Below are 25,130 nucleotides of genomic sequence, written 5' to 3'. Positions count from 1 at the left end.
TTAGAGAGATGGATGCAGTCTGAGGACATGATCACCCCTTTGGTCTGAGCATCCGTAGAGGTGAGAACTCTCTAGTGGCTGACAGCTCTGCATTTCTGATCTTTCAGCTTTCACCCCCTGATAACTGACTCTGAGTTTTTGTTATTAACACCGAAGAGAATTCATGCTACAGTTTTCTTTTCAAAGGGGGAGGAGGGAGAGATCACAGTTAAGTGTCAGCAACTTGATTTTCTTTCTCTAAGGAAGTCTACTAATTTAAATGAAAATAAAATGACCATCAGAATGTAATCTGAAACAACAAGAACTTCAATTGATAAAAAATTAGTAGTTCCTTATATGTAGCCTATAAGTGAGTAGCTTGTGGCCAACAGAGGCCATCCCTCTAGGGGTAAGAATAATAGAACCACCATTGGTAAGTGTGGCTCACACCTTTAATCCCAGGACTGGGGAGGCTGAAGCAGGTGAATCTCAGTGAATTCCAGGCCAGCCTGATCTCCAAAGCTAATTCCAGGATAGCCAGAGCAATAACACTAAGAGACTCTGTCTCAAAAAAAAACTAGTTGTTGTTGTTATTATTATTATTAAAATCTCTTTAAAATAATAAAAACAAATCTTAAACAATAAAAAGACCCCGCAGTCCTGATTCGTATGACTGAAAGCAAAGGTGGAGTAAGTGAGCCATCTTTGAGTCACTGGCAGGTAGAAAACAGAAAGAACATGACACGGGAGGCTCTTCCAATCATGTCTGTTAAACCATGTTTAGTTCCTCGAGTGTACAAAACCAGACAACATTGGAAGCAGCCTGTATTCTGCCATATGTCGCTGGGAAAGCAGTGCAGGTCTCCTGAAAAGAGGAAAAGCTTAAAGTTAGATTTCACAAACTCAAGTATAGCTTATAGGTGTGATCTTTCAGAGTCTCAGCTCCCCTAAAATGTGGAATTTCACCTGATTCTTTTTCAAACAGTCTTGCTTTGTAACCCAGGCTGGCCTCCAGTTTGCAATCCTACTGCCTGGGCTTCTCCAGCATTGGGTTATAAGCATGCACCTCTGAGCTAGGCTTAAGACCCCTTTTGAGTACAGATGTTTCATATTCTTTTGTTTGTTTGGTTTGGTTTTTTTGAGTTTTTATATGTAATAGTCCTGGCTGTCCTGGAACTTACTCTGTAGACCAGGCTGGCTTCAGATTCACAGAGATCCGCCTGCCTCTGCTTCTAGCTGCTGTTTCATATTCTTGCTACCTCCCATTGTAAGAACAATACACCTGGATGACCCTGACCCCGCCCCCTAACAACAGGGCACGCACCTGCCATGCATTGCAATCTGTGAGGACTCTTGTACAGGTGCAAAACCCCAGTGCAACGTCCCCTTTAAAAGGTCCTGCCGCGCATCTCTCTCCCCTTCTTTTGGCTCCTCTTGGGTTGGCTGACTACCCATCTCCCTCCCTCCCCCCTTTCTGGTAAATAAACTCCACATGGGTTGTTCATCCATTGTTCCTTTCTTTATATCAGCAGCTGCAGCTTAAACAAAAGAATAACACCCATCTTATCTGCAATCAGCCTCATGACCTGGCTCCCCAGGTATAGGACCTGTTAAGGGGTTCGCAGGAAGTAAGCTTTGGAGACAGAATCCACTGGTAGCCAGCCTTCACTGACTAACAGATAGAATCATTGTGTGAATTTCTGAAAAGGTTACCTGCTTATAAGTTATAATTCCAGTCTTTTCAGAGGCTAGAAAACAATTGCATATGTAGGTGAATGACTTATTCTGGTGGACTATTAGTGATGGCCTCCCCATACCTTATCAGTAGTAATCTCATTTCTTCTTATTGAATTCATCCCCACCTTGGTTTCCATCACATGGATTTGGAAACCTTCCTCTGCTTATATTCCAGAGATGGAGCACTGCTTTGACTTGATCCCAAATCAGAGTCAATGAGCTGTAAGGAGAAATTTCCCTGAACTCTTTTTTTCTGCAGGTCTGATGAAGAAGAAAGACTTTCCCAATGGATTAAAAAATAATAATAAGATGTGGTCCTGATACCTATTGAAGACATTATGTGACCCTTGAGGAAAATTTGCCTGGAAATTAGCACCAACATCAAGAAGTCAGCAAGAGGACGATCTTCTTTAACCCCTCGATCACACTGCACCTGACACTGCACCTAGACCACTCATGTAGATGAGCCACCCCTCGGAGGGAAGGCAAGGTAGTGTTTGGCTTTTCCAAACATCTGGACTCTTCTGATCATTTCTCTTTAGTGACTGAAGCTAAATATAGCCACCTCTAACAGTCTTCTGATTAATAGTGTGTGTGTGTGTGTGTGTGTGTGTGTGTGTGTAGGGGGTGTGTTAACATAACTTCTACTCAAGTTGCATAAAGGCCTTTATGCAGTTTCAGTAACCCCCCCTCCTCCAAATCAAACAACAGGTATGCCATGTCTCAAAGCCAACCCTTGGAGTAAAGTGGGAAATAATAGTATCCTAGGGGCTCTGAGTCCATCAGCTCTGGGTGGATCCAAGAAATACACAAGATATCTGAAATTTTCACATCCTTGAAGACCTTGAATTGCCTATGGAGATCTAATGTGGCTTTTTGCAGAATGCCTAAAATAAATAATAAAAAGTTTCCTATCAAACTCTTTTAATATTTCTGAATAATCTGGTTTGTTAAAACCAAAGCCCTGTAGATTATGATATTTCCAATAGAGTAAAATTTATTTCCAAGTGAAATTATATGTGACACACACACCACCTCTACATGAGCTTTAGCATACGTTCAATCCCAGCAAATGATACTTAGATGATGTGACAAGTGAACAATGCAAGAAGCCTCCAGTCCCATTGTAGGAGGGAGTTAATGGCAGCTCAAAGGCACATGGTGGAGGTGAGGTTGTCACACTAATGCAGGCCTTCAGAACTGACTCTGCCATTGTGACTCCCAGGGAAGAAGCAGCAGAGATCCAGCACCCCCACGTTGTTCCTTCCTGTCTCTGCTCATTACAGAGAATTATCACCCACTTCAAAGCCTCTGTAGAGTCCAGGAGAACTGGGTTAACAGTGCTGGAGGCTAAGAGCTTGAGCTGAGGCAGACCTGAGTTCAAGCCCATGCACCTCCAGCAGCAGCTGAGTGAAATGCTGAGTTTCATATCCCAGTTTTCATATCCCCAGCTAGACGGGGGAGATCAAATTAGATAACACAGGCAAAGTGCTTGTGTTGATTCTTGGTACATTTAAGCACCTGCATGCATGTGCTTTTAGGGGGCGTTGGATCCCCTGGAACCGCAGTTACAGATGGTTGTGAGCTGCCATGTGGTGCTGGGAGTTGAACCCAGGTCCTCTGTGGAAGAGCAGCCAGTGCTCTTAACCCCTGAGCCATCTATCTCTCCACATTTAAGCACATGAAAGCCATTATTATAGATGGCTGTTTTATGTGGCAAAGGGAGAGACAGATTTAAACCATAGCCAGAATTAGGCTTTGGGGGAAACTGTAGATCTAGAGCCACTCAGACTGAAGCTCTCCACTCAGGAGGAAGGAATCCCATGCAGGCTGTGGGACTGGGCTGTGAGCCCAGCACATCCCACTTAAGAACGATTCACAAACATTCGCTACTTAGAAGGCCACTTTACTAATTAGCCCTGCTTTGCTAATTACACTTTGCTGATTAGAAACAACGCTGATAATTCCAGGCTTGCAGTGAGTGCTCAGGGGGTGTTTCAAGCGACAGTCTGGTAATAATGGTGACTGATCTCTATGCTGGGCTGTGTTTTCAGGACCCTCAATAAGCTGTCATGCAGGAAATGTGAAGAAACAGAAGATCAGAGTGTTGGGTGACTCACAGGCCCCTCTCTCTAAACCAGTACAGGAATCCTTTCCCCATAGGAACCCTTTGGGATCAGGGGAAAACTAGTTGGTGTAGGTGTAGGAAGGTCTTTTTAAAATCTGAAATGTGTGGCTTGTAAAACCATTTTGCTAATAGCAAACAGTAAATGCCTGGATGTATTTTCTGTTCAGCCTTCCAGGGTTTTGGCTTATCTAATGTGTCCATTGTCTAATTGTAATCGTGTGACATGGGGGCTAGACCTCCATCCACTTTACAGTTATGATCAATGAGGCACTGAGAGATGAAGGGATCTGCCCAAGGTCACCCAGGTCCTAGTGAGGCTGGTGTAACTTGAACCCAGTCAGTAATAAAAATAAAATAAAATAAAAAAAAAAGCAAAAACAGCAACCCCCAAGCGCTCAACTTCCTTGAAAGTACAACCGCTATTCCCTGTCCTCCTTTTTAAACGTGTGTGTGTGTGTGTGTGTGTGTGTGTGTGTGTGTGTGTGTGAGAGAGAGAGAGAGAGAGAGAGAGAGAGAGACAGAGAGAGAGAGACAGAGAGACAGAGAGAGAGAGAGAGAGAGAGAGAGAGAGAGAGAGAGAGAGAGAGAGAGAGAGAATGGAGTCTTTTAAAACGCCAAGTTCTGACCGCCCCCCCCCATCCCTCCCACACAAAATGGTTTAAACTTGTAGTCCAGCATTTGGGAGCCTGAGGCACAAGGATCGCCTTGAGCTGCAGACTGGCCAGGACTGTCTCGAGAAAAAAAAAAATCTTTTCAAGGCGCCAGATTGTAAGGTAACAGTAGCAATGCCGCCTGGTGTATGTACCAGGCCTTACACAGAACTTAAATATTTCGGGTGTGTCATCTTACTTCATCTTTACAAGATGGAGCGAAATATTTCTCAAGACCCATTTTTCCGATGAGGAAACTGAGATTCAGAATAGTTCCTGAGTGACCTACACGATATAGACCTAGGAAGCCAGACGAAGAGCTAGGAAATCAAATTCTAATAAAACATGGGCCTGTAAAAGGCTGGGTAGCTGCGACCCACCCCGCCAGACCGATGTGTGGCCCTTTCTCACAATACCCCAGAAGCTCTGCAGCTGCGGCCGGGGCCCAACCCCCACCCCGCCCTGTGATAATGGGGGTAAAGCTGGCCGGCGCCATCCTGCAAGCCCAGTCTGATAATAGCCCTGATTAAATGGCGGAGCAGCCTTGGGAAGGCCCCGCCGCCGCCAGCGCCCGGTCCCTGCGCCGGCCGAGCAGGGACCTGTGGTGGCGGAGGCTCCGCCTCGGCGTCTGACTCCTAGTCCCAGGGCCACCACAGCTGCAGCCTAAGGCACAGTTCCCGGCCGGGGTTTGGGACCAGAAGCAGATGCTGGGGAAGGAGAGGAGGGGACCAAGGCACCCCAGAACCGAGAGGTGGCTCTAGGTGTCCACACCCTGCGTAGAAAAAGCAGGTGTGTGCGGCCTGCCAATCACTGCACCAACTAGTCAGAGCTCCTGCTCAGTTCAGACACAGCCCAGTTGTGCCCAACGCTGTGCAAGCCCTGCCCACGCCGGATCACTGGACCCCTGCTTTTCATAGTGTCCGGGTTACAGAACACCTGCCCCCTCCTTTCAAAACCAGGGAAAATAAGGCCTAGATCAATACAGTGGCCCAGAGTCACACGAACAAAACCGACCAAGCTGACAGTCTTGGTAGTGTGCCTCAAATTTAGGGGTATAAGGAGACTCTGGGAAACCGAAGAAAGGTTGCCAAATTCAGGCAGGGCACTTGGTTGTGAGGGCCCTCTGCATGAAGACAAATGTCACCACAGAAAAACTGGCCTCTGCTGGTTGGGCGGTACCGGTACCTGAAGATTGCTAGGTAGTAACTTTAAGAAAAGAGAGAATTACAAAAGTTTGGAGGCCGCTGCTCCATGAGTTCCAAATTTCTTAACACAGACACTCGTGGCTTCTGGGCTCTAAGACTACTCCACAAACCTGGGCAGCTAGTAGTCGAAATTGATGTAGGCTGGAGCTTACCACCCAGGAGCTAACAGACTGGTCGCATGGACCAGAGACGCATCCTATTACACCTTGAAACTCCCCGTGTGCCTTGGGCAAATGACTTACTTAAAAGTTGCAAAGCCTGGCAATACTAAGTGTACAATGAATGGATGTTTTTCGGGATTCGTGGAAAACGGAAAGGTAAAAACAACCCCAAAGTGTGAGTTAATGGGTGACAATCCAGCAATGAGGCTGTGGGTCTTGCGACATTCAGTAACACCTTGTTTTCTTCAGGAAGCTGCCCTCCTCCACTTGACACCGATGCGATGCGTTTCTCTCCCTCACAAAGTTTCAGAGAGTTAGGACACAGATGCCAGAGAGCAGGCTGTTTCTCAAGCTCCTTAGCTCTTAAACACAAATTTTTGATGATATAATTATACAATTTCTGAATTTAAAAAAAAAGCATATTGGCCAGCAGGAATGCCTATGAAGACCGCTTTTACTCAGATAGGCGTGGCTCCATTTAATAGCTGATGTGGATGTCTTGTCAGTCTCCATAGTTACAGATGTGAAAACAAAGCCCAGTGACCCCAACCCTGTTCAAGGGCTTGAAAGTTGCTTATTTGTCCTATTGTGTATTCAGAGTTAAGCAGTTTGCAACCCTATATTCCTGGAGTTCTCTTAGCAAAACTTTGATGCAAATGCCATACCTATTTTCCATATGTATGCTTTAAAAAAAAAAGAAAAAAAAAGTCTCCAAATTTAAGCACAGTGAGCATACGCAAAATGGCCACACAAGCTAGTATCTACCCTGGAATGAATGAGTGGCTACTTACAGGCTGAATTCTCTAAGTCTGCTCTTAATTGCCTTAAGTCTTCCATCCAATTTCTGTATGTTGTATCCGTGTGCTTATTTCTGTGTCCTATATTGAGTTGTAATGAAGCAATATGTTTAGGATTTGGATCTCTAAGCTTGGCACAGTAACCAGAACAACGTTAGCACTTGTTAATATTGTTGAATGAACAAATACTGTGCAGTTTTTGTTCACTAGATGCATAGGCGTTTGCTCCCTCGTGTTTGCTTCAGGCTGTCTGAAGCCGATTGACATTTGGTAATTGGAACCCAAACCCTTAATGGGTGAATGTCAACTTCTGGGGGTTGCTGGGACCCCAGGAGCTGGGGGTGGGGTGGGGGGGAGTCTTCACACAGTGGCTTCTTCCGTATTTTGTTAAAGTTAATGGAAGAGACCTTGGGGGCTTATTTCTGCTAGGTCTTCACCTTAACATCCCTAACCTCCTGATAAAGATGTGGATCTATTGTAGTCAAACAGCTGGTTGGAATTCCTGACCAGTGCAGTGGCAAACGTGGGAGCTGCTCCTGCAGTCACCAGAAGGGGCAGTGCACAGTTGTGGCGGCAAAAGGAACCATCTGAACCACGCAAGACTGCAAGACTGCTTTGAGTTTAACGGAGTTACACCTCCCAAACTGGCCCTACTGTGCCAGGAAAGGGCGCAATAAGGTAGCTGTGGCTGCGGTTTCTATATGTGCTTGGAACTTGTTTACTTTAAAACGCCAAAGAAACCGCAGCTCTGGAAAGACCTTTTGGCCAGTTGTCCAGACAGTCATCCACACAGGCCCTATGCACAAACTCGCGCACCGTAAGAGAATTTGTCCAACGGGATCTTCGCCGAAGGCCATTGCGGACGAAGCTTCCCCAAATTTAGAAGTGTCCTAAACCTCAGCAATCAAGCAAATACTTTAATGTGATTTTAAAAACCAAAATGTTTGAGATCCTTGCATTTTAAATAGCAGTCAGATGGCTTGGGGCCAGAGGGGATGCACTTCGCGGGGGGGGGGGGACGTCAAGATGCAGGTGAACGTAAGCTTGCCAGGCCTCGCTGAGGGATGGGGTCAGTTAGATGCTCGGGGCTAGAAGAGGACCGGCCCCATGAGGACATGGCATGGCCATGTAGGCTGCTCCCTCCTTAGCTGCTGTCCTCCTAAAGCCTACAGCTGAGGTTAAATAAACGTCGCTGCAACTACAATTTCTGGTCTCTTATCTCCAGATCACGTGGACCCTGGAGATGGACGCCAACTGCCTTATGTCCATGCCACAGCTATCTCCTTCCAGTCTACTCTGAGCAGGAATGTGAGATCCCAGGTGAACCGCGCACGCTCACGCAGTCTCCCAGCACAGGTTGACTCTGCTTGGGCCTTAGAAAGGGAACTGGGCAAAGTCGCCTGGAACTGGAGGCATAGGGCAACTAGGGTCCCCTGCAGTTCTGAATGTTCAGGGCCATGTCCTGCGGTTTTGGTTGGGATCGTTGCTCTTGCTTCTTATGAACCACATAAATTCGCAAATATCTAAGCTGACAGTGTGCTTGGGCACCAACCCAGGCCCTGAGAGCACAGGCTGGGACCTTTCCTCCGCAGCTTCAGAGCACGCTCTCTACCCAGCACCAGGCACCACAATACTCCTGAGTCCCAGGGAACGTGCCTGAAAAGCCTTATAAGGCTGTGGTCGACTAGCTTCTCGCACTGTTTGTGGCATCTGTAAACCAAATTTATTGATCTAAAGGAGCAATGATCTTTTACTGTCGTTTTTTACAGAGTCTATCCAGAAGAACTGAAAGGAGGATCCGACAAGACTTCGGGCCACTTTCGGAAGTAGTTGCCTGTTTGCGGATGTCCCTATTGCCCTTGGCTTCTGCCTCCCAACCCCAGCTTCTAAGTGGCGCCCTCTACTTCGTATCTGGCCCAACGCCCAGGCTCAGCTCTTGCCCTCGCCTAAGGTCTGTCAGCTAGACCTACGCAGGCTATGTCCCAGCAACTCCAGGCAGAGCGTTCAGACAGGATTCGTTAAATCAGGGACCTTGGCAGATTGCAGGTCGCCGGTTACCCCCTGGACAGTTTTGGGGATTGACTAATAAGCTCTCGAATTCTGGAGGCTGCAAAAGAAAATTTTCTAAAGTGCGTGTCTTACATTAGGGGGCATTGTCCAGTCCTTCTAGAAAATATCAAAACCTTATATGTCTCTCTCCGCTCTGAAGCTCAACTGTCTGTGGTGGTCCCAATCTTCTTATAATCCAGAAGTATCTGATGGCTCCGTGACAAAGAGTATGTTGTTCAAAATCAAATAATTAAAATGCTGCGTTGTTTTGCTTATTTAGAGTAATGGATTTTACTTATCGTTGGATGTTTTACACATACTGCGGGTCTTATTAACTCGCAAAGCTATCTACTACGTAGCAGTAAGTATTAGTCCCATTTTAAAGTAGTTGATGAAACGGAAGCTTTGAAAGGTTTGGGAAGCCTACAAAACGCTAGCTAGCGCTAACCCATGTTAAAAGTCATGACTCAAAGCTTTCTTCAAGTCCAATGCCTTTTCCAGTATCTGAAAGCAGCCTGAACACACAGCCTGTCATCAGCCTGGGCAGGGTCGGGGAAGTGTTAATGGGATTGCTTTGTTCTAGCTCCATGGGTGGTTTTATGTGTTAACCCTTGCTCCCCGAGGGTTTTGAAGGGGCCTCGGAACTAGTTATACTCAGCTTCCCGAGGAGGAAGGTTTGAATTACCCATTGGCAGCACCTTTCTGCCAGCACAGACTCCCTGTCTTATAACAACGCATTGATTTGCAAAGGCAGCGAATTAAGAGGAGGAACAGTTTACCAGGACAATAACCCCGCGGCAATGTTTCATTCACCGTGGTGATGGTTTCAGCACCACCAAGATGCATAGCTTAGGGACACCCAAGTGACTCACCTCTGGCCCCTGCATTTGTTCATTTCAATTCCTCTAGTTTGCCTTCTCCTCGCACTTGTTCAACCTCTCCTGCCCACAAAACTCCTAGAAACTGGCTAAGGGGGCATTTGTGAGGATGTGGACAATGAGTTCGGCAATCCAGCTTTCCCGTGCTCCATCAGTTTCTTTGAAAAGTATATCTCAGGGTCCCGTTCCAAATGTAATCTAAGTCATTAAAGTGATAAAGACAGTACTTCCCCGTATATAAGATGAAATAGGACGTTTTATTAATTGAGTTAGAACGACACAGCAAGCTATTGAAAACTAGATACAGCAAACAAAACCTGCAATGTTAGTTGAAGAATTATAACAAAGTCTATATTAACCTTTTCTCCCTCTCTCAAATAAAAACCCAACTTGAGAGAAATCCATCTTCCTTGACAAACCTTAAAAATTCAGACAAGAGGCAAGACAGTGTGAACTTTACAATAAAAAGGAAATGTTACCTTGATTAGGATATTGTGTGTAAGGCCAGGAAAGATGGCTCAGCAGCTAAAAGCATTTGCTGCTCTTCCAGAAGACCTGTTTCACTTCCAGCACCCACAAGGAGGATTTACAACAACCTGTAATTCCAGCTCCAGGGGATCTGATATTCTTTTCTGGCTTCCACTTGCATGCACACATGTGATACGCACCCACATACAGCACAAACAAATAAGTAAATAATAAAAAATCAAAAATACATTGCATACAGGGACACATATCTCTCCCTGCATGTTTCTTCTGAGCTTACTGCCATCTGGCCTTAGTAGCCCTCTTAGGAACTCCTCCACAGCCACAGCCACAGCCACAGCCACAGTTGCAGAGCCTGAGTCTGACTGGGACCTTGATTGGAGTGTGCCCTGGAGCTTCAGGCTCTTTCTAGCCCGGAGGAGGTCTGAAGGGAAGAGATGCTGCTCTGCCAATTTGTCACCTTCGATATTTTAAAAGTGAGAGGTGGCCCAGACAAGGAGTAAACGAACACTTAGCATGAAAATTCTGCCGTTTTACTAATTTTAAATTTCCCCAACATTGACACTTTACATTTGGACAGAGACGTTGAAATGAGGAAACCTGACAGGATGGCCGGGCCAGCCTAAATCAGAATGTCCTCAGATGCCAACATTTTGTTCACATGGGGTGTTGTTAATAGTTATTTTGTTTTTCTCGTTCCTCTAGAACTTTGTTTCTGGAGCTGTGACGAGGATGCAATGAGAGACAGGAGTATGTATGCTGTGGGATTGCTTTGTTTTCGTTCTTTCTTTTCCCCCACCTTAAGACCTACCAAGAGGTTCCTAATCGCCAGACCAACTGGCTGGAAAAGAGAACAAATATTTACAAGTATAGCTTGAGAGTGTGTGTGTTCTCTAGAGTTTACACGGCTGCTAGCGAAGCGGATTACCCCGCGAATTTGGAGAATTTGAGTTATTTAGACTGAGCAAGGCCAGCAGAACTCCCTCCACAAGGCCGTGGGAAGTCCTGGCCCCAGCCGGGTCTTCGAGGCTGATGGTTCCGTGAACGCTGGAAAGGTCACACTCTCCTATTGAGCTTCCCGTGGTCCCCGCAGAGCTCCCTGCCCTGCCCTGGTCTTTTCTTCGGGCCACTGCTCTACTTTTTACAATCCCTCTTCAGAATAGAAAACCCAGTCTAGAAGCAACCAGCACACAGCAGAAGGCCAAGTTCGCCGAAAAGCATCCCTCCTACACGATCCTTGCAGCTCAACGTTTCTTTCCCAGGGATATACCTTCCCAGCTCCTCTCTGTGAATGTAGATATAATTTCGGGGCCTTCAAGTGGAGACCCTAACATTGGGGACTGTGTGGCGTTACCAGGTTAATTCCGCTCAGCGATGCGGAAAATGCTCTACTATTCTCAGATATTCGAGAACTTTTGTACCCCAGTAGCAAAGAGAGGACTAGCAGAACTCGGTGGGGCTTCCTCTGGTGGCTATGGATACTGCACCAGGAGCGCATCCTTGATTCTGGGAGACAGTGAAAGTGCGGCTCCAGACATCGCGTGCCGCTTTCCCACAGGATCTGAGAGACTCGGCCGAGGTGGCAGAGGCTGCTGCGTCACCCTGTTGGTGGTTGTATTCACTGTGAGGGGTGCCCAGCTCTCCTCCTGGAGCGTCTAGGCAGGAGGGCGAAGCGCCCCAGGCGCTTCCTCCAGGCGCCGCTTGGCCCCGCCCCAAGCCGCACAGCCAGGAAGCTGTGACGTGAGACCACGCTGACTGGCTGGTGTGGGCAGGGACGGCCACCGCCAGCAAATTAAGGAGGGGGCAACGGGCGCCCAGGCGCAGTGTAGGTCGCGCCTTGCTGCGTTCTGCACAGCGGCGAACAGGCTCCCTGGTTTCCGCACCCCGGAGAGTACCACTGCGGGTCATCACGTCCCGGTGCCCAGCAAGGGTTGGAGGGGGGCTCGGCGTGGGCGCTGGGCACTCCGCATTTTGTGCATTTAATGTTTGGCGCGCCTCGTGGCTTGCGCACAGTTTTGAGTTTGCGGTTAGCCCCATCCTGCTTTCCCGTTGGTTCGAAGTCTCTGTGGCTACCCGGCTTTGCTCTAGTGGACTGGAGAGGCCAGCGTGGAGCCCTGGGAACGTGGGAACGGACTCTTCAGGAGTCTCCAGTTCTGCTTTGACTGCACTCGGAAACTTTGAGCTGCGTTTCGTGTCTTTGTCTCCCTTGGGAGAAGCTGGACTGCGATTTGGCAGGCCCGGTCCCTGACCAGGACCGCAAACTGGAGGCCATGGAGTTTACGGCATCGCCCAAGCCCCAGCTCTCCTCTCGAGCCAATGCCTTCTCCATCGCCGCGCTCATGTCCAGCGGCGGTCCCAAAGAGAAGGAGGCAGCAGAAAATACCATCAAACCCCTGGGTAAGTCGGGGTGCTAACCTGTTATCGGAGGCCGTGCTTCTCTATGTCCCCTAGCTACAGGCGCTTTGCTCCATGGGCAGCAAGGGTGGTCTTTTCTCCTGGCCAGATCCGCTTCTAAGTCTCAGACTATCGAACAGATATAGGTCCGGGGAGGGAGTTTTTGTTTTTTTCCTTGTCCTCCCAAGTTTTCTTTGGGGGCTCCACCGTCAACTAAAGGTCTTGGGAATCCAACTTGTGTTTGTAGCCGCTGTCCCCAGTTTCCTGTAATCCCGAGGTCAAATAGATAGCATGTGTGGTGTACAAATTTGAATGAAAACAAACTCATGGACAAATGGGTTTTCTTTAAGACGCAGGATTCACGATACATAGAACACCTGAGCATGCATTTGGAATCGAAGACACTGAGAGACGTTACAAGAAACCAGTTTAATTTTTCCACCACAACAGCCTTAGCATCTCTACAAAGGGCTGTAAAATAAGCCGGTCTTCCATTCTTTCTCCAAAGAAGCTCCAGGCTTATCAGTAACACTTGCCATTTTCAGTGGAGGTTAGCAAAAAGCCTCTCCCAATCCCTCGACGTTTAGTTACACTGCTTTTGCAAAAACCATTTTCTTTATAGAGGACACAGGGATCAGATTAAAGAGAGGAGAGAAGAGGTTCTCTTGAGCACACTTTTGTTCTATGAAATATAAAAAACGAATGCCCGAGACAAGGATTCTGAAGATTCCCTTACAACCCGTACAGAAAGAGTTGTCATTCACTCTAGGGTCTTCAGAAATAATTATCACACACCCTAATCACCTCTATTCTTAAAATACTGAAATAAGTCAAATAGCTAGCTTAAGGCAATTTGTAAAAATTTCACTAATTTTCCTTTCTTTTCTCTATATGTTCCCAGCTCTAATACACATCACATCCAAGATAACAGCAGAAGAGAAAACTTGAGGGGCTTGGAAAAATAAAGGGCTTATACTGGGATAGGGGAGAACTAAAGTGCAAAACAACTTGAAACCAAGGAGGAAGTGCATGATCCCAGGAAGCGGTGTCAGAAAATGGGCTCTGCTCTCTGAGCTGCCTTCCCCCTGGTACTCCCCAACTTCCATCTAAGTCAAAATCTGTGAGATCAAGTGAGCTAGCCACCAAGTCCTCGTGTTTTAGATGTAGCATTGGCTACTAATTTCAAAATTGGACTGTTGAGATGTGGTATCGGTGTCATTATCCTTCCTATTTAGGGGGATTGTTTTTGAACACCTCCATCTCATTTTGGTACCCATTAGGAAAAGAAGATCTCAGGTCAAAATTCTTGACAGACTTGAGCAGTGGGCTGGGAAGCTTGGCAACTCCACCACTGTCATGTCTACATTGGTCTTTTCTTTAATTTTTCTAAGAAAATCCCCCTTCAATCAAAATTAAAAATTTTAAATGCTAAGCCAATTCCAGCTCTTAACAGCCTCCCCCATCTACTCCCTCCAGTCTCCCAATGGAGTTTGTTCACCTGTTTGGAGAACAGCTCTTGTCCAGTACTTTCTTAGCCATTCAGCAGCCCAAAAGAGCACAATAAATAAACTGAAGGCTTGGCAACACAAACACCTAAAGGTTCTGTTAAGGGACAGTGGGATGTTTTTACTGAAAAACAAAACAAAACTGTAAAGGTTGGGTTTCCAAAGTGCCCCATGCTCCACCACTGAAGTATATCAGTTCTACTCAAAATAACTGCTTGTTTTCTTGTCTTCCTTCTCCACTTCTGTGAGGCTCAGGCCAGGTGGCTTTGAGAGAGCTTACCTGTCAGTTGCTGGAAAATATGAGAAATTCGGGTTGCTTTTAGATTCCCTGTAAATATGTGGTATGAATTTCCTCCAAAAGTGTTTCAAGAAAATAAGACGTTGGTACTGTCCAGTTCCCTTTGATTTGGAAACAACCTACATGGCATTCAATTGATTGTCCTTCATTTAAAACACCTCGTTAGCTGGATTATCACTGTATGGGAAGAAAGGGCAAAACCCTATTTTCTATTAGCCTCACAGTAAGAATAAGAAAGCAACTCACAACAAACTCAAGCACACACCACACACATGTGCATGTGCATGCGTGCAGCTAGAACTGGTTGGTGTACCTTGAGAGCAGTTAGAATATACTGGCTTGGTTGTAGGGTTAGCTCCACACTGCAGATGGAGGTAGTTTCTTTTTTAATAAAGATAAACGGCCGGATTTTGAACCCCACCCCCACCCCGTATTCCACCAAAGTTACCGTGGAGTTTTAGTCTTAACAGCTATCCAGGAGAACATCGGGTTCATAGGCAGCGATATTCCAAACCACTGCTAGGTGGCAAAAACATTCTTCGCTCTCTTTAATTTCCTGCTAGACTGGGGTTGAAGTTGTTTCCCTCACTTCTGGGGCTATTTGGAGGATCTCGCCAGTAATCTGTCCCTGTCTTCAAGCATACAAACAAGTCTGTTAGAGCCTACCCCTGTGATTTAATAGGCTAGATGCTATTATCTTTCTAGTGCCACCCTCTGTAGCTGCAAAGCCTAGAATTTGGGATGGTTGTAGTAATATTTACATTTTATCCCCCAAGATCACAACTTTCCCGGCTCTTCACTCGTATTTTATTCCTAAGGTGGCTTCAGCCACGTCGGTAATAGGCCCTGGTTCTAGATGGATCCTGGTCACTTGGTTAGTTTAACATCCCGGCCCAGAGATGTCCCAGGTACGTTTTGCCCTGTGATGGATCATGCTTTTCTGCTGGAGTTTCAGAGTTTAGCGGCTTCACATCCAAGTACCTTGTTCTGGGTACTCCGCCCAGCTCCTTCCTACAGTTTACTACTGTCTGTAGTCACTCTTCTTTTTTCACTGCCTCCAGAACAATTCGTGGAGAAGTCATCTTGCGCCCAGCCCCTGGGTGAGCTCACCAGCCTGGATGCTCACGCAGAGTTCGGCAGCGGGGGCGGCAGCCCTTCCTCATCCTCTCTATGCACAGAGCCACTGATCCCCACCACCCCCATCATCCCCAGCGAGGAGATGGCTAAAATCGCCTGCAGCCTGGAAACGAAGGAGCTCTGGGACAAATTCCATGAACTGGGCACGGAGATGATCATCACCAAGTCGGGAAGGTAGTTGGCATGGGCGGAAGCGGACTGAGCAAAGGCTTTCTACTGCGCTCCTGGGGGCCTGGAGTGGGAGCTGCGGGGCTGGGGTCACCCTAGAAACAATCGCAGGGTCTGGCTGCAAGACATCACACCCGGAGATGGGGACCTTGCTGGCGCAGTGCGGTCTTTGCTCCCACCCAGGCATCCTGGGTTCCGAGCAAGGCCGGGTTGGCGGGAGCTAGGCTTGGGACTACAGGACGGGGAGGGAGAAGCTGCGGGTTATATTCAGACTGCGGAAGCTTCCCGTCTCCAATAAAATCTCTGCTGAAAGCCGGGTTGGGAGGAGGCCTCAACAGTTGCCCTGGGCGCGGGAGTCGGGCTGCTCCGGAGAGCCAGATTCTGGGCAATTCCTGTTCGGTCTCAGAAGCCAACTCCACAAATCCCCTCCCCCAGGAATGCCTGGGATTTTTGATGGGCTGAGCAACTGAGTCACCGCTGGTTATTTGGGAGAAAGCAAAACAAGCTCAAAAATTTTACCTACCAGTAGGGGCCCCTGTAAAAGAGACAGAATCATTTTTGCGCGGAAAGTCCTGTCTCTATAAGCACTTCTCTGAGGGTTCATAAACCAAACAGAACAAACAAGCAAACAAAACCACCAACAACCAAAGGGGGAACTGGGGACCGCACAGCGGGCGGCTCAAAATTTCTTCCTTTCTCCCTAATTCGGGTCAGCTCTTTACAAAGAGTGAATCCCGCCTCTTTGTCTCTCCCCACCAGGAGGATGTTCCCGACCATCCGCGTGTCATTTTCTGGGGTGGATCCTGAGGCCAAGTACATAGTTCTGATGGACATCGTCCCGGTGGACAACAAGAGGTATCGCTACGCCTACCACCGGTCCTCATGGCTGGTGGCCGGCAAGGCCGACCCTCCCCTGCCAGCCAGGTTCGTGACTTTGGATTTCTTGCAGATTAAAGTAGTATTAACCCTTCCGATTTAGGTGAAGTTTAAGCAAGTTGTTTTTAAGCACCGGGTTCTGGCATGAGAGATTTCCAAGACCCAAGCCGGATACCGCAGGCAGGACTGAATACAAAACTTGTTGGTTAGTCTTCAAGAAGGGTCAAGTTGGTGCACAGAGAAAACGTTGCCTTTAATTTTACTTCTCAAAATTAATCCCAGATATTTGTGAAATTTCAGTTTGAATATTTGTTAGAAATGTGACCTTTTGGAGATATATGTATAATATTTCTGATAGTGTGTTTAGAGTAAGAATAAATGTGCTACTAGTTGCCCTATCTGCATAATATATTTATGACATTTTTAGCCATTTGCTAACAGTGTGATTATATCCACGTGTAATTAGCGTCATCTGGGTAAAACTAGTTGGTTTTGAACCATAGAAGATTCACACGTTTTAGGCAAGGGGAGCAATTTCTTTCCCTCTCCACAATTTTGATGGATAAACATAATTCAATACATTAATACTCTTTTACCTTAAATAAAGATAATAAATTGAAGACAATGCAGCTTGTTTCCTTGGTTACCTTTGCTAATAATGTTTTTAAAAAGTCCCTGTGAACCTTTCCCATGAGCATTCAGGAGGAATAGCATACAAGCTGAAATTACAGGAGTCTGGCTGCAGATGCTAGTATAAAGCAAATAACATGTGTTGACTCCATTGTTTTGAGTAAGAAACTGCACATTTCATGACCAACTTTTGGTAATTGATCGAATTTAGATTACAGCCTAACATTCTCAAAGTGCAGATCCTTGAATGTGTGGCAGGTTCTTGGTAAGCATCTAGTCTGCAGCTACAGACCCCACAGACTCAGCAGGGTGGTGGACACCGTCCCGAGGAGCATCCCCTTCACCAGCAGAGATCACATTGTTGGGCTTGCAGCCTGTTGGAGGCACCAGGAAACAGATACCAGCGCTCAGAGCAGGAAAGCTGCCTTCCAAGTCAACATATAAAACAATTAGGACTAAGAAATACTTGTAAATGGCAATTTGTTCTTCTAAGTGAAAAAAAAACAATACTTTATGTTACCTATATTATATTTTTCTATTATTTACTTCTGAAAAGCCAATTCAGTTAAAAGCCTTTTTTTTTTTTTTTTTTTTTTTTTTTTTTTTTGAGATAGGCTCTTATTATGTAGTTCAGACTCTCCAGGTCCTCATGCTGCAGCATGCAGACTGCTTTCATTATGACGGGGCACACTAATGCATGCTTTCTCCTTTCTTTTTACCATGGATCTCAAGGAGAAAAGAGAAGGGAGGCAGGCATGAATTTGAGCAGATTCCTAACCATTTTTCTAAGCACACATTCATTTTTTTTGCTTTCTCTAGCCTTTCTTTTTCTTTAGTCTTTTATGTATCCCTCATTTTATTCCTCTCTGAAAGTATGGCCAAATGCTTCAGGGCAGTGGGACTTCATAAATATGACATGCTTGTTTATGTTTCTAATCTGTTCTGGTTAGAGAAAGAAAAGTGCCTACCAATGTGCTATCTTAACTGAAGCATGTGTAAGCTATGGCTGGAATTTTAGGTCTGGAGGAGGGGGTAAGGGAGGAGAGGGTTCCTGTATGTTGTTTCATGTATCCTGCTTTGGCTTATTTAAACTAATATTAGATAAAACCATGAAATGCAGACATTTCAGATAATTTGTGGAAATTCCTGGTTGTTATTATTATTATTGTGGAAAATAGTTTCCTAGATCCCCCCCTCCATAGATGAAGGAACTTGGGAAATTAGAATGCGTGAGCCCATGATAGAAAGTCAGTTTCTAAGAAACTTCTAAATCTAAGAAGCCTTTTTTTTTCCTCAGACTGAAGTCAGTGATTTCTAATCAAGAAACCCAATACTTGATAATATTATTTGGTAGTTGTAACAGGTACAGCATTATTTATGACCAAAAGTAATGCTACATTTCCATACCACTACTATAATTTATACTTAAGTTCATATCTGTGCTAATGTGAATTACATATAGTGATATGATAAAGGGAGAACATGTCATCAATTTCTAGATCTTTTAGTAAATTGGGAGATGTGATACTCATCAATAAAATACTAGTATTTATAAAGTTATACCTTTGGAGAAATAAAACTTGACATGCTGTTGAATTTGAACTATCAAAGGATACTCTTATTTACAAGGCATTTATGAGCACCTTCGGGGAAACAATAAAAGAGACAAGCTTCTGAGGCCTGCAGAGTTCCCCCGTGGGTTGGGCGGGGCTCTGGTGCTATCAGCCTCACTGCTCCATTCCTGACCTGCTTCATACAAGGGTATAGATTCTTCCCATCTAGGTCTTTCTGTATGGTAGACCATGGCACAGACTTCTCATTCTTTACCCAAATGTTGCCAGTAATGTTTGTTCTATGCCCCCCCCCCATTTTTCTGCCTTTTCCCGGGAAAACCATTTGTAAATTCTAGCTACAAGGGTGTTATGTAAAGTTATACATAAATAAGTTGACATGTGGGTAAAGGAATTTGTCAGGGCTGCTGCTGATATAGCTCCTTGATACAACATGAGCTTAGCATGCACAAAGCCCAAAGGTCAATTCCCAGCACAAAAGCAAAAAAAGAAAAAGAAAGAAAGAAAGAAGAAAAGGAAAACAAAAGGAAAAGAAAGGGGAAAAGGGAAAAATAATTTGTCTTATGAAAAAAGAGTATTTCCTTCTCATTCATTCATTCATTCATTCATTCATCTCACTTCCATTTTGAAAGATTTTGTGAGGAAGACATCAGAGTTAAGATTTACAAAGTGCTGTACTTAGTGTGACAACGGGGGAGGGGAGGTTGAGAGAATAGCTGGCCTTTCTTTTACAGTGAGTGTGTATTCCTTCCACATAGCAACTAATCAATAAACAATAGATTTTTCTTGCCAAAGCTTTTTTTTTTGCTTAAGCTTTTTATAAATGAATCAATTTAATAGCCAGAGGTTCATTTAAATTGTTAAAACTCCTTTAGCAGTACATAAACAGATGGCAATGAAGCTGTGTGGTGGAGTGGGCAGGGCAGTGAGCTCTCATTTCTGATCTATAGACTAGAAAACACTCTCTGTTTCTTGTGTTGAAAATTAGCCAGTCTTATATTAGCAAATTAAACGGAGTCACATTTAATTTTAAATGAGTTGATTCTCTAAAATTATTTCTTCATCTAAATTGTTTTCATCACTTTACAGTAATGCCTACATTAGAAACTTATACAGTATTGTAACCATTTTTAAATGCTTCTATTATTAAGATCATGTATTTGATAAATGTAGACCAGTAGACTAGAAGGAAGAAAGAAAAAGAAAGACAGAAACAACTCAATCTTGAAAAATGGCTTGTTCAGCACATAATAGGAAACATTCAAACTTCTAAGATCTCTGGGACATGAAGAAGTTTGTTAGAGGCTTTGGAGTTATCTCAGCATTGCTGTTTTAATAAATTAAAGGTACATGGGACAAATGAAATGTGCCCCTTACATGATGTTTACATGTTCCTTTAGAATCAAAACATTTAGAATAAAGATGGAATTTTGTTGTGTTTTGATCCAGGATCCCACAACATAGCCCAGGCTAATTTCAAACTCTAAATCCTCCTGCCTCAACCTTCTGAGTGCTGAGATGACAGATATGTGTGTCAATATTCTTAGTTCAAGACAGAGTCTTAAAACACACCTCAATAAAACTCTCTAATACTCCTTTCAGGCTCTATGTGCATCCAGACTCCCCGTTTACTGGCGAACAGCTCCTCAAACAGATGGTGTCTTTTGAAAAGGTGAAACTCACCAACAATGAACTTGATCAGCATGGCCATGTAAGTACAGAGCCTTGGATCTTCAGGCTACCCGAGATACAATGGACACATTATATGAAATATCCTTTCCCCCCTCCCTCTCCCTCCCCCAGCTCCTGCTGTCTTCTTCTGAACATCTTGATGTCCATCTCTGAGTATGAGAACATGCATATGTTCTCCAGGGGACCTTGACTGCTTTTGTTAAAGTCATTCATGAGGATGCCATGTGGCACTGTGGTACAACAAGGTCTGGGATCTTGTGTGCCAAGGATCTCCCAACATGTTTGCAATCACTTTACCACATTCCCCCCCCCCCCAAGAAAACGTGCATTTGGGGAGGCCAGCAAATGTATTTTTGGGTTAAGCATCTTATGCATGTTAGTATATTAATAATCTCTCTTAAAAAGTAGGACTAATGCTTCGTGTGGGAGCCTCCTAAGTGCATTTTGCAGAGCGCATCATTCGAGTGAGGTGCAGCAGAGTCAGAGGGCCTCATTTCCAAATAAGCCTGCAAAGCTGTTGACTCACATTGTATGTTGCTGCACAGACTGGTGGAAGACTAAAGCGTCCATTAAAGGGCAAACCTACAGTCTAGAGCAAACTCTGACTCAGTTAATCTTCCCTTTGTAATTCACATATCTCTTTGGAATACAGCAAGGCAATCTGAAAGCCAGGAGGAAAATACCCTCAGGTGTGTTCCTTAGAGGGAGGGTGTTTGGAAGGGAGCTCAGAGCACTTATGACTGCTAATGCTCTAGACCCAGCTAGGCACTCCCAGTGACCCAGCTCTGCACCAGATACATCAAACTGTAAAATCAGGTCCGTCTCTTTTCTCCCTAAAAGGAACCCAGAGAGGCTGCCTGTCTCCTGGCAGGAGCTGCCATTCCTCTTCTTTCCCAGTTTCAGTTTTGTCTGCACTGGCTGTAGCCATTTTGTCCCTTTTGGGGAGAGCAGCATAAGTGTTAAGACAGACAATAATTGCAATTATAAACAAACTAGGGGACATGGTGCTTACCTGTAATCTCTTCCGGGAAGGTGGAGGCAGGAGGAAGCTAACCTGGTCCAAATAACACATCCCAACCAAGGTCGTGTCTCAAAAAGCAAAGCAAGCCAAACAAGAACACATTTCATTTTGTGTCCATCAAGAGTTCATTGTAATGTGGGAAAAAGAGTTGTTGGTTGTGGGAAAAAGAGAAAATACAGTTCAGAGTGTCTATCAGTAGTTGATAAAGCAAATAACCATTGACAAAAAAGCACCTTACTATATCAAGACAGGGTCTCTCCCACAACCAAAGCCTGCTGTCTCAGTCAAGCTAGCCGGTCCGTTAGCTCCTTGGATCCTCTCTCTTCCCCTAGTGCTGAGGTTGCAGGTATACACAGCTGTGCCAAGCTTTTACATGGATGCTGGAGATTTGAACTTAGGGCCTTCTGCTTTCAGGACAAGCACTCTTACTCACTGGGATACCTCCCAAGCCCTAGGATTCAATGCTCTTAAGTAGAAATATATCTACAAATTCTCTTTTAGGCTTTATGTGAGAAACTCCAGGCAGATTTGCATGCTTCATTTGAAGAGATTATTTCTGTGTTTTTGTCTTTATTGTTGGAAAGAACACAATTTCTTTCATAGTTTCTTTCCTTTGATTTGAAATCCTTGGATTATTATTATAGTTGTATAATAATTATATAGTTGCTCTGATCTTTTTTACTAAATAAGGTTCTTGTGACTTTAAGGCTTAGTTTTTTTTGGATCTGTGAAATGTAGAGGGAAATGGCTGGAAATGGACAATAAACAAGAGATTTCTAGAGATGATTTCAAATAGTTGAATTGAATCTAGAACTAAACAAATGATTTGAGTTGGTTTCCCTATCCTTGTGCTCAAGAAGAACTTCCTTGCTTACTACAGCCACATCAGGGTGACCAGGTTGTCTTGTGACTGTGGGTAGCATTTAGAGACACTGAAAGTAGGCTAAGGACCTTCCGAGGTTTCACCTGGAGGAAAGATAATAGACCCTTACAGTGTTGGCATAATTTGACAATTGAGAAAAATAGAAGATGTTTCCACTCAGTGGATCTTTTGTCAGGTTAAGATTTATGAACTATATGAGATATTCTTTGTAGGTCAGTCATCAATCCTATTTAATGTGATTCATATTAAAATATTTTAGGTCCCAACTGAAATCTTTGCAGAAAGAAAGTACAATTAGAAAAAATTTCTCTTGCATTTTCTACATGTGAAAATTTGAGAATTATTTGGGATTCTCCAGAAAGACTTTAGACTTAAATGGAAGATTATTTACCCAGAATTTAAATGGTTTATTTTAGCATCAGCTGGATAGCTGGATTTCAAGAATTCTGAGATCTAGCCCAATTGTGTGGCAATAGATCTTGTCAAATTGTTCAGTTTTCGGTGGCTATTTACATTTACTTTAGCCCAAAAACCTGTATGATTTGGTATTACCCTTTGTCAGCAGAATTGGTGTCTTCTGAAACTGAGAAGGATTCTTAGGTACTTCAATATTTAACCAGTTTCTTGGAATCAGTTTGATGAAAGTTTCTCTGTCTCTGTCTCTGTCTCTGTCTCTGTCTCTGTCTCTGTCTCTCTCTCTCTCTCTTGCTCTTTCTCTCCTGTGCCTCTCCCTATGTCTCTTAAATTTATATTTATTTTATATGTACTGGTGTTTTGTCTGTGGGAGGGTGTTGGATCCCCTGGAACAGGAGTTATAGACAGTTGTGAGCTGTCATGTGGATGCTGGGAACTGACCCCTCCTCTGGGAGATGGCTCTTAACCCCCAGCCATATCTCCATCCCCAAAGGCTCTCTCTCTCTCCCTCCCCCTTCTCTGTCTGTCTTTTCACAGATGTACATTTTAGTCTCTGACAAGAACATCCACTATTCCCCAGAGGGTATTTCCTGAGGAAAACAGGGTTTCCATTTTTGTTCGTAGTTCCTAGCTCTATGAGGGTTGGAGCAGAGTCAGCAGGCTTTGGAGTCTGAGGTTGTTCTGTACCCCTTACTGAAGGAAACAGTTTGGGAGGGTTGGGAGTAGAAGGGGATGTTATTTCAGTGTCCTTCTATCTTCTTAGTTGAACATATAAGGAATGCTGTAAAAACATTTTATATTAGGAGACAAATATTTGCTTTTGTTACTTCAAATTGGCTCCAGATCTCTAATCAAGTCACATTGTTTTGAACTCCTTGTAGGAAGTACATTATACAGACAAATGATGTTCTTTTTCAAAACTTGTTTCAATATATTTGGAGATTTCTTTCTGCTTTGTTGCTTTTCTTCCCGTTTGAGACCTGAAAGAATGACAGGTACAAAATTTAGTCCCATTCAATGACTCGAGATTGACAGAAAGAGACACTGACTAGGTGGTCAGTTGTTCTATCATTTCTATGGGTATTGGTTCTAAAGTGTCCTGAAAATAGCAAAGCCATGGCTCAAGTCACTTATATAAAATGGGATACCATTGACATATAATTCATCTATATTGTGAGTAGTATGTAGGCTACTGGTAATACCTAAAGCAATGCAAATGTTATGTGAATAGTAATTAGTCTGAATCATTTAGGGAATAAAGGCAAGGAAAAAAGTATATACGTTCAGTGTAGGCCCAATATTTCTGATCTAAGTTTGTTATTTTATTTCATTTAATTTTTGGTTTTTTGAGACAGGGCTTCTCTATGTAGTCCTGGTTGTCCTGTAATTCACTATTTAAACCAGCGTGGTCTTGAACTCAAACTCACAGAGATCCACCTGCCTCTGCCTTTGCCTCCCGAGTATTGAGTATTGGGATTAAAGGCACACACCACCATGCCTGCCCCTATTTAAGGTTGTTTAAATCTACAGAGGGGTCACACAAAGATGCAGATGTCCACCATGCATCAATTACCGTCAGTATCTAGTGGAGAGTTTGTAAACACACTCAGCAGAAACTCTCCCTCCGGCACCATGTCCATCCACGATAGTCAAGAAAGCAAGGGGCCCTTTGGTCGACATGTCTACATAGCAAAATCACCTCGTGAGCCCAATGCAATGTTTATGGGGTGCTTTCTGAGGCCAGGGGATTTCAAAGGTGTTTGAAGAAAGGATACAGCTGAACCCCCAATTCCAGAAAAGGCAGACTGGTTTTGTGAATTTAAGTAGCTGTCTGCCAGTAGAGACATGTGGGAAACATTGTATACCTAAAAATGAGTTTGGCTCAGTCAAATGTGGTAGCTCATGCCTGTAATCCTAGCACTCAAGAGGCAGAGGAAGGAAAACTACCAAGGTTTTAGGACCAGCCTGGGGTACACAGTAAAACCCTGCCTGGAAACAAACACATAAGTGAGCAAACAAGGAAAAAAATGTTTTGTTGCTCATTTTATATAGTAGCAAAATATTTATATTTTAGTCGTAGGATAGATGAGAACACTATTTCTTCACTTTTAACCTTTTAACCAAGATATATTTATCATGGCTAAGAACTTACAACTTTTGGTAGCTACAGAATGGAAGATGGCCATGACATTGATTCAATTTTAGTTTTAAAACTGGAAATTGTAAGTTTTTTTTTCCAAAAACAGTTCCTATTTTTGAGCACTTCCTATTTCCTGTGTGATTTACAAGGGCTACAGTCTTTAGGGATAGTCAAGAAGGTTCAGTGGTTAGGTTCACTTGTTTTTGTGTCTAAAGAATCTGAGCTCAGACCTTAACTCCCTGCCAGGCAGTTCTCAAAAGCCTGTAGCTCCAGCTCAAAGGGATTTAGTGCCCTCTTCTGGCCTCCATGGGTACCTGTACAAATGTGTGGG

At 44.4% G+C, this 25,130-nt stretch overlaps 1 protein-coding gene across 1 annotated transcript in view; it reads left to right on the top strand.

Moving 5' to 3' along the window:
• Positions 1-12,340: 12,340 nt before the first annotated feature.
• The window catches only part of Tbx20 (T-box transcription factor 20), a 49,887-nt gene continuing 37,097 nt past the window's right edge, over positions 12,341-25,130 (top strand). The window contains exons 1-4 of the mRNA XM_027411698.2: positions 12,341-12,467; positions 15,329-15,578; positions 16,332-16,496; positions 20,252-20,360. Coding sequence (XP_027267499.1) covers positions 12,341-12,467; positions 15,329-15,578; positions 16,332-16,496; positions 20,252-20,360 — 651 coding nt within the window. The remainder of the gene's footprint in view (positions 12,468-15,328; positions 15,579-16,331; positions 16,497-20,251; positions 20,361-25,130) is intronic.

This window comes from Cricetulus griseus, chromosome 4 (genome assembly GCF_003668045.3).
Source record: "Cricetulus griseus strain 17A/GY chromosome 4, alternate assembly CriGri-PICRH-1.0, whole genome shotgun sequence".
Lineage (NCBI taxonomy): Eukaryota > Metazoa > Chordata > Mammalia > Rodentia > Cricetidae > Cricetulus > Cricetulus griseus.
Note: the sequence above shows the minus strand (reverse complement) of the source record. Positions and strands in the feature narration are given on the sequence as shown.